This window comes from Hibiscus syriacus, unplaced genomic scaffold (genome assembly GCF_006381635.1).
Source record: "Hibiscus syriacus cultivar Baekdansim isolate YM2019G1 unplaced genomic scaffold, ASM638163v2 tig00006731_pilon, whole genome shotgun sequence".
NCBI lineage: Eukaryota > Viridiplantae > Streptophyta > Magnoliopsida > Malvales > Malvaceae > Hibiscus > Hibiscus syriacus.
The window spans coordinates 537,749-557,034 of NW_024062108.1; the positions used below are offsets into that span (position 1 = coordinate 537,749).

Here is a 19,286-nt window from a genome sequence, read left to right on the forward strand (position 1 = left end):
TGAATAGTCATGATTGAATAAATCAATTCATTCATATTTTTCCAACAATCCTCCACATGAATGAATTTGATTGTTTAAAACATTGACTCGATATGGTGATAGATTCTGCGATCGATATTTGCATCGGATAGGTAGGCGTCCCCTTTTGAACATTCCCTTGTGTAAATATGTTTACCTTACTGACTGTCCAGTAGACGTGATGTCATTGAACTGTCCTGTAGTTTTTGTAAATGATGACATACCTCACACAAATATGTCACTAATAAGAGTTTGGTTCTCATGGTTATGTCCATATAGTCGTAGACATCTCCTAGTTCTACAAGAGCTTAGAGAATTATGCCCAATAGTCTCTTTGAAGTGGCACCACTTCACTCTCACATAGGTGACTTATGTTGTTCGGTTCAACGAAACATATATTGGTCATTAAAAGCATTGCTTAACCTCATCCACATTTTAGTCACTATTTTCATCATAGGAATGGGCTTGGGGATAAATACCCCTACAGTAACCTCACCAGGTCTATGCAAGTAGGTTGTCCCATTGAACCTAGATCTTGGGATCTGTAGTCAACTAGTTTAGGTTTTTATTCACATAGAGCCTTAACAATTCATGGGCTTTAATCCCATTCCTCTTGATGTTTTATCAACTTGATCTAGATTCAACCCTTCGGTTAACGGATCAACAATGTTATCTTTTGATCTTACAAAATCAATAGAGATAACTCCAGTTGAGATCAATTGTCTAATGGTATTGTGTCGATGTCGCATGAGTCTCATCTTACCATTATACATTACATTTTGTGCTCTACCAATTGTTGCTTAGTTACCACAATATATAAATATTTTGGGTACATGCTTTGCCCATTAAGGAATATCCTCCAAAAAATTTTGTAACCATTCTGCCTCTTCTCCAGATTTTTCTAAGGCTACAAACTCAGATTCCATCGTGGATCTGGTTATAATTGTTTGTCTTGAGGATTTCCATGACACAAATCCTCATCCCAATGTAAAAATATAACCAATTGTGCCTTTGGTATCTTGAATATCATATATCCAACTGGCATTAGAGAATCCTTCCAACACAGCAGGATCTCTAGAATAATGCAATCCATAGTTTCGAGTATATCTGAGATATCTCAATACCCTCATAATTTCTTCCAATGTTTCTCCCCTAAATTTCTTATAAATCTGCTTAAATTGCTTGCAGTGAAAGAAATATCAGGTGTAGTGCAACTCATAAGGTACATTAGACTGCCTATGATCCTTGCATATTCCACTTGATTAACACTTTCACCTTTAGTTTTATATAGATGTTGACTTGTATCTATCGGAGTTTTTTCTACACCATAATCATCATTGTCAAATTTTTCAAGAAACTTGTCTACATATTGTGACTGAGTCAATATGAGACCTTCATATGACCTTTTGATTTGGATGCCCAAAATCATGTCAGCAAGTCCCATGTCTTTTATGTCAAAATTTGAATTTAACATGTTTTTGTACATTTTATCATTTCATTGTTACTTCCAACAATGAGTATGTCGTCAACATATAGGCATAGGATTATATATCCATCAAAAGTGGTTTTGACATACACTCATTTATTTTAAATCCATTTTATATCATAACACTATCAAACTTTTCATGACATTGCTTTGGTCCTTGCTTAAGTCCATATAATGGCTTTACCAACTTACATACTTTCTTTTCTTATCCTGTAGCTACATAACTTTCAGGTTGTTCCATGTAAATTTTCTCATCAAGTCTCCATTAAGGAAAACAGTCTTAACATCCATTTGATGTACTTCTAAATTCCAGAAAGTGGAAATTGCAAGTATTATTCTTATAGAAGATATTCTTGATAGGGTGAATATGTATCAAAGTAATCAAGACCTTCCTTTTGTTGATACCCTTTAATAATCAATCTGGCCTTGTACTTATCAATTGTTCCATCTGCTTTCAATTTTTGTTTGAAAATCAATTTACAATTTAATGGTTTAATTCCTCGAGGAAGATCCACTAATTCCCACTATGATTTTGCATGATGGAATCAAATTCAATCTTGTCGTATTCTTGTGAATTTTTGGATTCTTCGATTCATGCACAAGAAATCGATATGCATTGATGTGGTGAGCATAGCCAATGAAAATACAATCCACTATTTTAGGACCTATTTTCATTTGCTTTGATAAAGGATCCATTACCTTTGCAAGACACCCCACACTTTCAAGTAATTGTAGGAGGGTTTCTTGCTTATCTACAACTCAAATGGTGCCTCTTTTTTTTCTTGCGGGCACCTTATTTAAAAGGTAATTTACTGATAAGATAGATTGCCCCACATGTTTTGTGACAACCCTGAGCATCCTAGCATAGAATTCATCATTTCCTTTAATATTTGATTTTTCCACTCTGCTACTCCATTTGATTGAGGAGAGTATGGTGGGTTTACTTCATGAATAATACCATTTTGTGCACAATATTAACCAAATGGTTCAACATATTCACTATTACGATCACTTCTCACCCTCTCAATCTTTTTGTTAAGTTAGGTTTCAACTTCCTACTTATAGAGAATAAATTTTTCTATAGTTTCATCTTTGCTTTTAAGCAAATATAAATAGTAATATTTTGTTCTATCGTCAATGAAGGTAATAAAATATTTATTCTCTCATCTAGTTTGAACAAATTTTAAGTCACAAACATCACTGTGTATTAGATCAAGAGGTTTCGTATTTCTTTCAATGGGTTTAAATGAAGACCTTGTTAGTTTACACATGTATCGCATTTATGATTATAATTCATGTGAAATAGGGGAATGTGTTCTAAGTTAATTAATTTACGTAAAGTATCATAATTAACATGTCCGAGCCTAACATGCCATAAATTTAATGACTCAACCATATAAATAAAAGAAGAAGAAGAATCACTCTTATTTATATTTTTAGTTTTTACAGAGATAGCATTGAGTTTCCACATATTCTTTAATACATATCCCCTTCCCACAAATATTCCCCCTTTTGATAAAACTAACTTCTGGGATTCAAACACCATCCTAAAGAAGGTTCTTTCGTATGTCAGGCATATACAACACATTTTGAAGTTTTAATTCTTTTCCAAAAGTCATCTTTAAAATTACAGTGTCTTTCCCCTTGATCTTGGAAGTTGCAGCATTACCTATATAGAGCTTTTCTCCTTTCTCACAAGAAACCAACTCATCAAAGGAGTCCTTTTTCACAACAAATATGGCGTGTAGCACCAGTATCAAGCCACTATTCTCTTAGATTTGAATCAACCAAGTTAACTTCAGAGACCACAACACATAGGTCAAGTTCAGATACTTCCTTGTAAATTTCTGTCACAACATTAGCCTTATTTGTTCTGGAACTTTTTGGAAGCCTACATTCGGATGACATGTGTCCCGTCTTATTTCAATTAAAGAATTTCCCTTGGAATTTTTGCTTCTTAGAAACACCGCCTTTTGGTCCTAGTTTAGACTCAATTTGAGATTACTTTCTTTTCTTTAAGTCCTTTTTGACTTCCACCACATTTGCCTTGATAATATTATGATTAGCTATTTTGTTTAGCCTTTTAGCCGCACATCAATTGTCTTCTTCAATATGAAGTCTCACAATCAGATCTTCCACCATCATTTCTTTTCTCTTATGCTTAAGATAATTCTTAAAGTCATTCCAAGCAGGAAGAAGTTTTTCGATAATGGCTGCCACCTGAAATGATTAACTTATAATCATCCCGTCTGCGAGAATACCATGAATAATCAATTGGAATTATTTCATCTGATTCACAACAGATTTAGAATAAACCATTGCAAAGTTTAAGAATTTGGCAACTAAGAATTTCTTAGCACCAGCATCTTCAATTTTGTATTTATGATCCAATGATTCCCATAGTTCCTTATATGTTTTCTTTACATTGTATACTTCATAAAGTGCATCAGATAAACCATTCAAGATGTAGTTACGACATAGGAAATCAGAGTGCTTCCATGCTTCGGTAATGTTGAATGTGGTTGCATTATTCACTTCATCCTCTATAATAGTAGGATGATCATCCTTCAAATAATTGGCCAGATTCAAAATCGTCAAATAAAACAAAATTTTTTGTTGCCATGTTTTGAAATTCTCTCCATTGAATTTCGCATGCTTTTAATTATGACTTATGGTCATAGGTAACGTTTGGCTCGTAGCCTGAGTCTATGTAGCGATATTCACATTAGATTATGAATTGGATGAAGTATCATACATTTTTCTGTAATTAGAATCAAAACTGAAATAATAAATGTAATATGAAATGAAATATATATTAACCTAAATATATTACCACGGTATTCTGTTTGAGTTTAGATTGAACTGCACGCAAGAAATATATCTTAAGATTGTTGTAAATATTAAAAAAATATAGTGTTGCAGTATTATAATCTAAAAATTCCGTTTCAATAATAAAGTTCAAAAAATTGTCAAATGAAAATAGAACATGTAATCATATAGAACTGAATAAATATAAGAAGAGTTTTGTTGAGGCATGTATGAACATTTTCCTTAAGACAAATTCGTCCTCTCCTCGGTGCTTTGAGTAACGTTGGACAGTTGCAACATGAAGAACATGCCTTAGCTTATAGGTAAAATAAAGAAAGAAGTGGGCTATACTATTTATTTTATTACCGAAGGCTTAGGCTTCTATGGGACCAGCCGAACATGCTTCGGGACATTGGTCTCGCAGGATACAACAACAAACGTTCCCAACAGTAAGCACAACCACAATGAACAATCGAACACAATCTTTGTCTTTATATATCACTAGAAAATAACTTTTGAAGAATCGGAGAATTGAAAGAAAATAGGAAAAGTCTTGTGTTGAGATGTGTCACAACTTAGCCTTTATATAGGGAGAGGAATTTGTATTGAAAAGTTAAGACCTTTAAATGAAATGACTTAACCATTTGATTAAAAATTATAACCTTTTGATGAAAAGGTTAACATGAAAAGACTTGACTTTTTGGGTGAAATGAATTAACTATTTTTTATGAATAGAGATATTTGAATAGTCATGATTGAATAAATCAATTCATTCATATTTTTCCAACATTTATATTCCAATTTTTAGTTGTATTCATTTTCTTTAGGAACTTGCATTATAATCATTGTCATTAGTTAGGCAAGGGTGACCCCCAATCCAATTTGATTAAAAGATCTAATGCCTCATCCCAGTAGACCAATTGGTTGTTGATTCCACATGTTATTATTCAATAAATTAATATAATACATGGCTTTCAAGAAGATCAAACTTGGGACCTTCAAGTTAAAAGTGGAGTGCTTAACCATTGTTCTAAGAAACAATTATTTATTTTTGACAAAATAATATTTAAGTTAAACTATTTTGTCGATTAATTTTATTTATTTTATGAAAACATATTAATTATAATATTAATTATCATTGTAATAATTTAATTAATTTTTCTATAATTTCTCATATAAAATATATTTGTGTAGAAGAAAAATATAAAAAATAATTAGATTGGTTTTACAATATAAACATATAAATATTAAGATTTAAATCTAAAATAATATCAAATGTCCTTAAATTATATTCAATAAAATAAAATAATAATATTTGACAATGTATTAACCCCTTGTGATGGAAGTTCTAAATTAAAAAAAAACAAAATACTAATAATTAATTGATGTAGCAAAATTCACATATATCTCAATAAAAGATCATAAATAAATATAAAAACTAATCAATTTTTTAAATTAATCATAATTGAATATTAAATGACACAATCAAAGTTTATAATGACCAAATAGAAATATGACACAATTATTTACTTCAATGGTGAAAAAAATAACTATCGTCACAAATCACCAATAAATACTAGTGACAAAATGTTTTCGTTACAATTATAAATAATAAGTGACTATATTGTCACCATTATAATTTTCCTCACGAAAAATAAATTGACGCCAATTCGAGCCTATTATTAGCTACTAACTAAAAATAACAACTTACTTTTGGTCATAATAAAATACTATATTGACCAGTTACTTGCGATATACTTTAAAATTGTCACAGTTATTGCCTAAAAACGACCAAACAAAAATAAGTCACAATTACTCATTTTAAAAGTGACAAAAATAATTTTTGACACAAATAACACACTTTATGTGACAAAATTCTTTTTTTTTCACAATTACATAATCATTAAAGATCTTATTTTTTGTAGTGATATATAAAAAATTTAATTTTTTTAATAATCTGGGATGATTATAAGGTTATATATGTTTAAAATTTTTCTTAATCATTTCAACGTACACATACCTTATAAAAATAGATACTTGAATATGAAATCTTTGAAGAATATAACACTTTCTTTTACCATTAGATCATTTAATTGGTTTGAATCATAAAAAAACCTTAATTAATTGTTTAATTGGTTTCCTTAATATCATTTATGTATCACTATGTGAAATGTCTTATAATTTTCTCTGGTAGATGAGTCTGGAAGCGATAGGCTGTGACAAGGATTAAGTAAATTTATTGTAGACGGGTAGCAACAAATGAAGTTGGACCCACCTGATATATATAATCAAATAATACATCTTACTTCATATAGGATGACAAATAAACAAATAAATAACTTGATTTATGGGATCTGCAAATTACCTGTCACATTTACATCCAACGTTTCACTTAGAATTGAGGTCTCAAGGGAACGCAAATCCTAGGCTCCAACTCAAATCTATGCTTACCACTAATTGCACGAATTGATGAACTTAGAAACGAGTTAAAAAAAAAAGGCTAGAATATTGCTGTTCAAACTTACAAAGAAATCCTCTCCCAAGCTTTCTCTTTTTAAATTGTATAATTTCGTTACCTTAACATAAAATTTTGAAGTTTTATTATATTTATATAACAAAAATCTGGAAAAATAAAAAAGAAAAAGAACAAAAAGATTCTTCTTTTTTGTACTATGGAAAGATCTCGACTTATAGTAATAATTTTACATTGATCGAATACTGATGAATAATTGAACAGATGTAGAAGTAACAGTTTTGTTGACATCACCCACCTTGTCTGTTTGACAACGGAACCACTTCGGCAAGAGGCGTGGACAAGGGCGTTGGGATGGGAGATGTCCTGCAAACCGGACATGTCGGGTTCAACCGCAACCAAGGGTCAACACACTTTACATGGAATAGATGGTTGCAGTCAGGCAACAACCTAAGCCTGTCATTGCTCTTGTAATCCGCCAAGCATATGGAACAACATGAAGCCGTAGAATCTTTCTTCTGGAGCTTGGCCTCCGAGTAAAGCAGCTTCGGGTAGCTCTTTATCGTATCCTCGTCGAGGCCTACGTCAACCACGAAGCTATCGGAATCGATATTTGGCCGCCCTTGTCGCCTTTGCTGAGACCTTCTCGACTGTGCTTCTTGCTGCGGTTGAGTCCTGGTTGTGCAGAAATAGGAAGCCAAAGTGATGGTGGTGATAAGGAGGAGGATTCCGACTGAAACTCCGATGCCATATCCGAAGCCACCAATGTTGTTGGATCCGAGAAGTCCGTCGTCACTGGAACCCGATGTGGTGTTGTTCATGATCCAATGATGGAAGAAAGAGAGGAGAAGACAAACAACAATTTTGAGAGGTGAAAAATATGGGATTGGTCAGCCATAGAAGTGGCCAAAGAAATGGGTTGTTAGACGTGGATTTTCAGGGATTTTAATAAAAGTCAACGTTATTCATGAGTGACAGAAGAAAACTGGTGGGTTTTAATTAACATTATGAGGGATTATTGGAAGTAGGGAGGGTAATTTTATCTGGGTGTGATAGTTTTGACTTGATCATATTTGAGTGCGTTTTTTTATGGTATGATCGAATGGTTTATATTTGAATGGGTAAAAAAGGATTCAATTAGATCCAATCTGACTTGACATAATATTATAATTAATCTTTTGAAAGATAATTGTAATAATAACACTTTCTATTTTTTCTAATTAAGTCCTTATTTTATGTAATAAAAATGTTTTTTTATAAATATAATTAGATCAGTTGAATCGGATGTGAGCTTCAACCTAAAATATCGGGTCGTGTATTTGGTTGGGTGGGAAGCCTCCTAAACTTGGGTTGGGTCAGGTGTAGGTGCAAATGGAGGATTTTGTTTTTTAGATTAAGTTTGGGTGCACAAAAAAACTTGATATGATTCAATCCATTATCATCCCTAATTGGAAGTCAACGGTTCTCATCTAATCCTAAGGTATAATATGTCGTTGGATTTGAGTTAACGTGTCCATTTTCCTTCCAACTAAAGTCTCCACATTCCGTGTATTCGCATGAGAAGTTGCTGCCCACTGCTCGTTTATTTTAAACCCGAAAACCTATTTTTATCTGCCAACATAAGCACTTCCCTTTGCCTTAACCTATATAAATAAAAGAAAATCATAGAGTGATAGACTATTTCCAATATTTTACAAGTAGCGTAAAATGGATAAAGAAGGAAGAAATAATGCACCCACAACCGTAACACAACTGAAAACACATTTATGATTGTAATTTGATGTACCATAATGAATGGTTGTTACCAGTTTTTTCCAACCAAACATAATTATATCAATTTTGTTATGAAATTTGAATGTGAATGAACATTAATAAGATAAGGTGTGATCCATGTTGTAGGCTAGGCTGGTTACAGCTACCTCTCTTCTTTTCTCTCTGTAATCATATCGAAGTTGTGCTCATGTTCTCTGGATTTGGCTGGCATTTGTTTCATTGACTAATTTTCATCTTTCTCTACAGAACTGCATTTTTCCCTAAACTCATAATAGAAACCGGATACTTTGACCCATTCTCATCACAAGTAAGAAATGGTTGAGGACTCTGGTTCAAGCATTAGGGGTGTGAACGTTCAATGTCAAAAGGCTGAGAGTTATCTTTAAACAGATACTATATTGTACTTGATTAATAAAAAAATGAAATCAGTGCAACGTTTTTGTAATCTCGTTCCAACACTCTTTCTACAACGGTTGGATTGTCACACCCCCAATTTAAGGGTTAAATTGTAAGTTTTTCAAACTTATAGGCTATTTTAGAAAGTTGTAGGAAATTTGGGGACCCAACCTTGAATTTGCCCATTTTCTGATGGCAGAAAAAATTTATTTCCCAATCTGAAACCGAGCAAAATAAAGGGATAAAAAAATCCCAAATTTGTTTGACTATCGGCGTTGCCTTCGTCGATCACTCACCTTTGATCGATGGTGGCTTACACCGTCGTTAACTACAACTTCAACATCACCTCGTGAGCATACCCCAACCGGTGGATCATCGTCATCGCTCATTATTTGTTGTAAAACAGAGAAAAACGTTCGAAAAACCCCAACACCGATCTCAGCCATCGCTCATAGGTAGGCGCCACTGCTAGATTCATTAGAAGTATCGCCTTATCCCGATCAAAACTTTAGTGGACAAATATCGATTCTTTTCGTCGTTCGCCGTGAATTGTAGATCGAAGGTTCGTCGTAAAATCCTTTTGTCGCCTACGATTTTGGTTGATTCCGGCCACCACAATTGTCGGTTCATCACACCGCCTCTCTCATTGAGTTCCCAGTGTCCTTCCGATCAAAGCCCAATCAACACCGTCTCTTGCCGCCGTTCTTTCTTCGATCGTCGGGGGTAATTGTCCAACAAACTTTAGTGTTTTTTTTGCATTTGTTATGGATGGATTTTAAGTAATTTTATACTTGTTATTGTGTTTGGCAGCATTTGGAATGATCGGCAGGTGAAAACGGCCCCCGTCGCCGCCGCACGCGTCGGTAGTGTGCATGGGATTTGTCGGCCGATCCAAGAATCTTCTAGAACTGGTCTAGCCAGTCTGGACAAGTCTGAACCAGCCCAACCCGGTCTGAACCGGGTCTGTTTGACTCGACCGGGTCAACTCGGTCTGAGTCAAGTCGTCAGAGTCACCTTATCTGAGTTAACTCGTCCGAGTCAACCCGTTAACTTTGACTGTTGACCGTTAACTTTGTCCAAAAAGTTTACTTTTTTGAAAATGTCCTATTATATTGTTTTGACGTCCTGAGACCGAATCCGAAGTCCGTTTTCCTAAATTCGCACCCGGTAAGCTGCTTTTCAGTTATTTACCTTCTGATTCAATATGGTTTCTCAATTAAGTTCAGTTTCTGAAGTAAAATTGTTTGCTTTGTATACAAAGAATTATTGGACATTGAATTAAAGTTCGAGGGTGATAAAATAGAGTTTAAATGGTCAATCGGTATGACACCAAAATCGAGGTAATATTTTACTACCTTTTGTATGCGTTTCGGGACTCACTAATCAATGGTAAATGCGTGGATGGAAATAATTGGTCCATGAAATGTAGTTAATTATCATTGGACTCAAATTAAATTTTGAATAAAAACAAAACATTGTATAAGACTCAGACGGCTCGGAAAAGAAATTGGTAGACCTATCGGAATCAAATATAAGTTCAGTGATTTAATTAGTAAATTAATCAATATCAAAACGCATAAATTTTGATTAATATCGTTAAACGTTAAATGTTGGAAATAACTGTATAAGAAATTACCAAAAATAGCACTATAGGGTAAAATTATGAAAATATCCTTATGAGGTAAAATGACCAAAATACCCTCGAAGTGTAAAATGACTATATTATATGACCAAGTTGAACTAAGTGGAAGTATTTTACGTATTTGAATTGTGGAAACGACTGAATTACTCTGGAAATTCAGAAATGACTGGGATCAACTTGACTATTAAATGACCTAAGTACTCTCAATGACATAAAATTAAACAAATGGCTTGGATAAGTCTGAAACCTTGATTAGCTTATATGTTTTACATCCATAAGGGTTTTGAACCAAGAAATAATCATGTTGATATTTCGAAATACCGTTGCAGCACATAAATGAAATAAATACCATTGGAATACCTGTTCGTCTCCCTAACAACCATTCAGCGACGATTCTGATATTGATCAGTTCAGCTAGTGCATACAATGTTATGAAATGAATAATAGTGAAGTATCATGGTACGAATGATTGAAAAGTATCTTAGTGTTGGGACTTGTAACTCAAGTGGTACTTGAAATCCTGATAAATCAAAATTATTAAATCTTGAAATTTCAAATAAATCTGAATGGATATATCTGTCAAATTACCAGAAAAGGTACATAGGCTTGGATTGAAAAGAAATTACTAAAATATCATTGAGCTATGAAATATTAAAGTAACTCTAATATACAAAAGACTAAAATACCCATGAACCCCCAAAAAGATTAAAATACTTGGAGCTTCAAGGTGATTGTAGTAATCTCGAGTACGAAAATGATCCAAATACCTTCATGACCTAGAAATAAGTGAACGTTATTGGAAAATTCAGGAAACACCGACAAAACCTAAGTATTGCATCGCCCCTAAAGGTTGGGGAGTACGACTCTAGTACGTTGGTAATCTTGGAGACTGTTGCAATTCATAAGTTGAGCTAATACCATCAGAATAAGTAGAGTTCCTCAAGCTCTGCTCAACGATGGTTCTGAAGATAATTAGTTCGACTAGTGTTTTTGGTATTAAAGTGGTTGACAGGTATCACGATGTTGGGATTTGATCAGTTTTAGTTGGCCCGATATCCTAATAAATTGACATGAATCTTGAATACCATGAATCATCAATTCATTCTTATTAGATTAAGTTAGTAAGAATCCACTAGAAATCAAAATGTCTAAAATGTCCTTGTTGATCTGAATAATGGAATCACTCTGAGTGAATTTGAATCTTGAATTATTCCGATGTAAAGGTTCCTGAACACCTTCATGGTGTACCTAAATCATAACGGGGTTCTAAAGTATCAACTTTAAATGTCTGATAGATCTATTAGTAATTAAACCCTTTCAATAGGTGTAACCCCCCAGACCGATGAGGATAATCCGATCCGATCTGGTTTGTCATATTAGGGCCACCGGAGCAACCCACTGTAAAAATAGCGAAAAATTTAAAACTTTTTATCAGAACATATAAACTTATAAAATCATTTTTCACTATTTAAAAATAAAACAGATTTCCAGACTCATATATAAAACAAAATACAATTATATGCCCCCTAATCACATGAACAATTCTCTGAAATCAACGCCGAAAGAACTCCCATACTGATGACGATAGTTGCACTGGTACAATTCTTTTAACCTGCAATGTTGAGTAATAGAGTGAGCTTCGAAAAGCTCAGTAATACATAACTACCAGATGATGCTGATGAACGTGCAGATACAGATAAATATTTATATTTCTTTACTGTTTCCGAACATTTACAGACTTTTATGCTGAGCAGAGATTCTACTGATATTTCAAGTGGTAACGGACAATGAACTTTCAGTTCAGAGAAATATTTCGGATGACTGAGTTCAGGAGATCAGAATAGGTTATCTAGTGTGTTCCCAAAAACCATGTAACTTTTCATATCTTTTTAAAACATATATATATATATATATACCCCTATCCGTCACGTACAAAATGTGTAGGTTCCCCAGAACTATACAACCCCGTCACGTCCAGTAAGGCCCTGTGCACACAACCGATTAGCCGACAAGTAAGGCCATGAGCACAAAGACGAGGAGCCTTCAGGTATTCTTCCTCCAATAATACCCCCAAATAAAACATGTTCCATCCGTAAACGGATATACCAAAAATCAAAACATAATTCATGTCAAGTATCATATCAAAATTCAGGTCAAGTATCATATCACAATCCAAGTCAAGTATCATATCAGAATCCATGTCAGATATCAGATCAGAATCCATGTCAAGTATCAGATCAGAATTCAAGTCGAGTATCATATAAAATATTCATGTGAGTAGGGAACACACCAGAATTTACAGATATTATTCAAAGATATTGGATAATCTTAACAGGTAGAGGAACACAGATCTTTAGTATACCGATAGAACATCGGAATTCAAAATCACTATTGGAAAAGTTCAATAACTGACGGAATCATCAGTTATTCAGAATATGACTTAAGCTGGTAAGGAAGAAATGAAGATTCAAGACATTTACAGTTATGTCGATTACTCGGATTTTCTAACAACTCCAGATGAATAGTTCCTATTACTAATGCTTGTCATCTGGTCAATTCATTATCCTTTCACGGTATTTACTTTTTAATACCAAAAATTCTTATCCATAGATCATCTTCGGAATCATCGCTGAATAGATCTTAAAGAAACTAACAGATATACCAATCTTAATTTCGTTTCCACGCTTCCACGATATCATGAAATGCTGTCGTGCTTGATTTGTAGTTCATGACCCATAATAACATTACATCATGTTTGTTCATTAACATTTTCAGACTCATCCAAATCACTTATTTAATGCATAGTCATTGAGGTTACTTATTTCACTTAGAAGTCAAGTTCATTTAAGATACTTCCAGGTTTTTCAGGGTAATTCAGATGTTTCTGAATTTCGGATACATATTGTACTTCCGTTTAATTCAATTTGGTATTCGTGGTTGATTTGTCTAACAAATATCAAATTCTTACTGTTGAATGCGATCTAGAGCTGAGCTGTGCGGAATACTTCCAAAATTATCATCGAGCCAAACTTGAGAATACAAACACACATTCAAGTAACATCTATGTTGTTCAGGTACTGATATAACACTAGCATTGGTTGCTCGGCTTAATATGTGATCTTTAACTTTTAAGAGTAGTACCACATCCATATTTCCTTAATATAGGCCATAAGGGTACTTTGGTTATTTTGGTGTTCAATTTATTCCAATCATTACAGAGCTCAATGATATCTAATCATTCCTGAGCTTGGTGATATTCTTGAGTCATTTCCATTACATGGGTATTTTGGTCATTTTACAGATTCAGTGTATTTTAATCCTTTCCTTCCGTCCGATCTTACTATTAAATTCAATCTCATCATTTGTTTTAGTCCTTTCGAATAATTCTTACAGCAGAATACCCCCGATAAATTATTCTTCAGGTATTTACTCATTTCTCGGATATTTTCGGGTCAAGTGCCTTCTCAGATTTTACAAACGGAATATCATGAATTTTTCTGTACAAAGATAGGATCTTAACAATTAAATTCGTACTTAATCGAGTTAAGTACAATACTTAAAGTACTTTCTCATTGAGGGTCAACTCAAACTATTTTACCTCTAAAAGGCATTTTCGTAATTTCTTAACCAGATAATTTCGATATTAGCTCTTAACGAAAATAATATAATTTAGAGATCCTATGATTAATTATTTTCTTGAACACTCTCTGATATTGAAACAGTTCTCTTAACAGACTTCTAGTATCATTCACAAACCCTCCTATGATTAAAAACCAGTTATCCATAATTTCCAAGTGAAACTAACATTTCTTATAAACATCAATATTTTTATCAGATCAATATGTCTGTAAAAACCTCTTATCCAACTTCCCTATTCAAATCTTGTCTTTTTATAACATAAGGGTATTTTTGTAATTTTAACTAAACGAAATATTCTCATAATATCCCATCCAAGTACCTTTAACATTTAACCTTTGATGATATAAAATATAAGTTACAAATCCAAGGCTGATTTCTTTATCACTAATCACAAACATGTAATTTAATTCTAACAATTCCTCAATCTCTTATAAAAATCATCTTAACCATAATCAATTACTGAACCCTTTTACCGTATTCAGATCGAGTGTAGAAACTAATTAACTACACAAATGAGACCAACATTATCTTAATCATGCATTTACCAATATTCACATGTTCCATAAAGCATAAAGAGGTAGTAAAGTATTACCTCGATTTCCATACAATACTGATCGATCGTAAAAATTTCATTCGAACGCCTTTGATCTTTAATTCAACTTCCAATAATTCCTCAGATACATATCAACATAAATTATATAAAAAATGGAGCTTAATTACGATAAATGGATCGAATCGGGTGATAAATCAGTGAAAAACAGCTTACCGGGTTCGAATTTGGTGAAACAGACTTCGGATTCAAGACGTCGAAAGCATAAAATATGACTTTTCGAAAATTTAGAATTTTTAGTCAAAATCAAAGGCAACGGGTTTGATTGGAAATTTCGAGGCCTTCAGGTCCAAATTTTGAAAAACGAATTACGGAATCAGATTTGGAATGTCGAAAAATGTCAGGATAGGTATACTCGGTCAAAGTCAAAGGTCGTTTAATGCCCGGTCAAAGCCAGTCAAAGTTTTGGTCAACTGTGGTCAATGCCAGTTAACGGGTCAGGTCAACGGGTCGGGTCGGGTTGTAACAGTCAAACTGGTCAAATATGCTCCAAAACTGATTAAACCGGTCATTTAGACCATCCCCACGCGTAGTGGCAGTGCGTGGGGGCGCGTGGGATACCTTCCGGCTGCTTAAAAATCACGAAAAAATTCTTAAAACTTATTTTGACCGATTCCGATATACTTAAAAAGCTCGGTTCATAATTTTGAACGCCGGAGAGCTCGATTTCAACAAATCGGAAACTTTGACCGTTTCACCTCCTCACGCACCACCGTTGACGGAGACCAAGGGTAACACCGGCAGATTCGGAACGATGCAAGGAACACGATGGTACGGGAGTTGTCATAAACGGATCATTGGATCGTCATGAATCGATGAAAAACCAATTGAAATCGAGTTATTACCGATGATACTTTCGACTGAAATTAACGACGAACGACAAAGATTCACGACGAAAGGTTTGAGGGGTTTTGTTCCTCGCTCGATAATGAACATGATGGTGGTTTCGGCTCGTCGATCGGAGGTCGGACGGTGAGTAGATCGGAGTTAAAAGTTGTTGACCGGGAGAGGAATTATGAGTGTATTTCTGTTGAAATACACGGGGAAATGGGGGTTTATATTAACTCCTAAAGAAAAATGTTAAAATCACGAGTTTAGCCACTGAATTTCCTGTACTTCTTAAAATGGTTTACCAACTTTGAAATTTTACAATTTAATCCACCATTTCTTTCAAAATACCAATTAAATCCAATACTTTATAATTTCTTAAAATTTAGCCCCTAAATTGGGGGTATTACAATTCTTCCCTCCTTAAAAGAATTTCGTCCTCGAAATTCATCCATGTCACATAATTGCAGAAATGAAACTTCCATCAGTTCTTTCAAATCTTTCAATAGCTTTTAAAAAAGTACAATTCCGCCACTTATCCTTAACCAGCTGAGCATACATTCTTATCATAAATTTTCCTTATTTCAATAAAAGAATCCGAACAAAAATTTCCTTGAGTAATCAATTCAGTCTTTTTCATGAGAATAGGCGCACAAAGCAGTAGCATATCCCAATTTCATTTATGGAGTCGAGTCAGAATTTCTCAAATAAATAACTCTCACATGGCTCCTAAGGTACTTTACAACGTTTAGACAGATGTTACTGATGTTCCTTTTTGTACAAGTATAGCCTTAACGGATAGAAACTTCGGTTTACTCGCTACAGATAGAGACTCAGCCCTGGAGTTTCGGCTCAGAGAGGTACGATTGTAGTCTAGGGGCATGTACTGATCAGACATCGGTTTGAAATTCGACCGGCCGATCCATCTTGAAAAATTTTGACTCAAACCATAACTCTGATACCACTAAATATAACCCTAAGACCGATGCAGATAATCCGATCTGATCTGGTTTGTCACATTAGGGCCACCGGAGCGACCCACTGTAAAAATAGCGAAAAATTTAAAACTTTTTATCAGAACATGTAAACTTATAAAATCATTTGTCACTATTTAAAAATAAAATAGATTTCCAGACTCGTATATAAAACAAAATACAATTACATGCCCTTAATCACATGTACCATTCTCTGAAATCAACGCCGGAAGAACTCCTATACTGATGACGATAGTTGCACTGGTACAATTCTTTTAACCTGCAATGTTGAGTAATAGAGTGAGCTTCGGAAAGCTCAGTAATACAAAACTACCAGATGATGCTGATGAACGTGCATATACAAATAAATATTTATATATCTTTATTGTTTATGAACATTTACAGACTTTTATGCTGAGCAGAGATCCTACTGATATTTTAGGTGGTAACGGACAATGAACTTTCAGTTCAGAGAAATATTTCAGATGACTGAGTTCAGGAGATCAGAATAGGTTATCTAGTGTGTTTCCAAAAACCATGTAACTTTTCAGATCTTTTTAAAACATATATATATATATATATATATATATATACCCTCATCCGTCACGTACAAAATGTGTAGGTTCCCTAGAACCATACAACCCCGTCACGTCCAGTAAGGCCCTGAGCACACAGCCGATGAGCTGAGAAATAAGGCCCTAAGCACAAAGCCGGGGAGCCTTCATTTATACTTCCTCCAATAATACCCCCAAATAAAACATATTCCATCCGTAAACGGATATATCAAAAATCAAAACATAATTCATGTCAAGTATCATATCAAAATCCAGGTCAAGTATCATATCAGAATCTAAGTCAAGTATCAGATCAGAATCCATGTCAGATATCATATCAGAATCCATGTCAAGTATCAGATCAGAATTCAAGTCGAAAATCATATAAAATATTCATGTGAGTAGGGAACACACCAGAATTTACAGATATTATTCAAAGATATTGGATAATCTTAACAGGTAGAGGAACACAGATCTATTGTATACCGATAGAACATCGGAATTCAAAATCACTAATGGAAGAGTTCAATAACTAATGGAATCATCGGTTATTCAGAATATGACTTAAGCTTGTAAGAAAGAAATGAAGATTCAAGACATTTACAGTTATGTCGATTAATCAGATTTTCTAACAACTCTAGATGAATAGTTCCCAGAACTAATGCTTGTCAACTAGTCAATTCATTATCCTTTCAAGGTATTTACTTTTTAATACAAAAAATTCTTTTCCATAGATCATCTTCGGAATCATTGCTGAATAGATCTTAAAGAAACTAACAGATATACCAATGCTCTTAATTTTGTTTCCACGCTTCCACGATATCATGAAATGCTATCGTGCTTGATTAGTATTTCATGACCCATAAGAACATTACATCATGTATGTTCATTAACATTTTCAGACTCATCCAAATCACTTATTTAATACGTAGTCATTGAGGATACTTATTTCACTTAGCAATCAAGTCCATTTCAGATACTTCGAGGTTTTCTAGGGTAATTCAGACGTTTCTGAATTTCAGATACATATTGTACTTCCGTTCAATTCAATTTGGTATTCGTGGTTGATTTGTCTAACAAATATTAAATTCTTACTGTTGAATGTGATCTAGAGTTGAGCTGACCTGAATACTTCCAAAATTATTATCGAGCCAAACTTGAGAATACAAACACGCATTCAAGTGACATCTATTTCGTTCAGGTACTGATATAACACTAGCATTGGTTGCTCGGCTTAATATGTGATCTGTAACTTTTAAGAGCAGTACCACATCGATGTTTATTTGGATTCCTTAATTAATCCAAGACATTTCCTTAGTATAGGCCATAAGGGTATTTTGGATATTTTGGTGTTCAATTTATTCCAATCATTATAGAGCTCAAGGATATCTAATCATTCCTGAGCTTGGTGATATCCTTGAGTCATTTCCATTACAGGGGTATTTTGGTCATTTTACAAATTCAGTTTATTTTAATCCTTTTCTTCCGTCTGATCTTACTATTAAATTCAATCTCATCATTTGTTTTAGTCCTTTCGAATAATTCTGACAGCAGAATACCCCCGATAAATTATTCTTCAGGTATTTACTCATTTCTCGTATATTTTCAGGTCAAGTGCCTTCTCAGATTTCACTAACGGAATATCATGAATTTTTCTGTACAAAGACAGGATCTTAACATTTCAATTTGTACTTAATCGAGTTAAGTACAAATACTCAAAGTACTTTCTCATTCAGGGTCAACTCAAACTATTTTATCTCTCAAAGGCATTTTCGTAATTTCTTATCCAGATAATTTCAATATTAGCTCTTAACGAAAATAATATAATTTAGAGATCCTATGATTAATTGTTTTCTTGAACACTCTCTGATCTTGAAACAATTCTCTTAACAAACTTCTAGTATCATTCACAAATCCTCCTAGGATTACAAACCAGTTATCCATAATTTCCAAGTGAAACTAACATTTCTTATACACATCAATATTTTTATCAGATCAATATGTCTGTAAAAATGTCTTATCCAACTTCCCTATTCAAATCTTATATTTTTATAACATAAGGGTATTTTTGTAATTTTACCTAAT

At 33.7% G+C, this 19,286-nt stretch overlaps 1 protein-coding gene across 1 annotated transcript; it reads right to left on the reverse strand.

Annotated features, from left to right (window-relative positions):
- Positions 1-7,016: 7,016 nt before the first annotated feature.
- LOC120200987 (RING-H2 finger protein ATL70-like) lies at positions 7,017-7,696 on the reverse strand. Its single transcript, XM_039201690.1, has one exon. It carries the CDS (start codon positions 7,604-7,606, stop codon positions 7,076-7,078), a length of 531 nt encoding a protein of 176 aa, XP_039057621.1. The 5' UTR covers positions 7,607-7,696; the 3' UTR covers positions 7,017-7,075.
- Between the last annotated feature and the right edge of the window lie 11,590 nt (positions 7,697-19,286).

What these genes read in the sequence shown, in the direction of transcription:
- LOC120200987 (XM_039201690.1), bottom strand. Translation starts at nt 7,606, where the DNA reads ATGAACAACACCACATCGGGTTCCAGTGACGACGGACTTCTCGGATCC.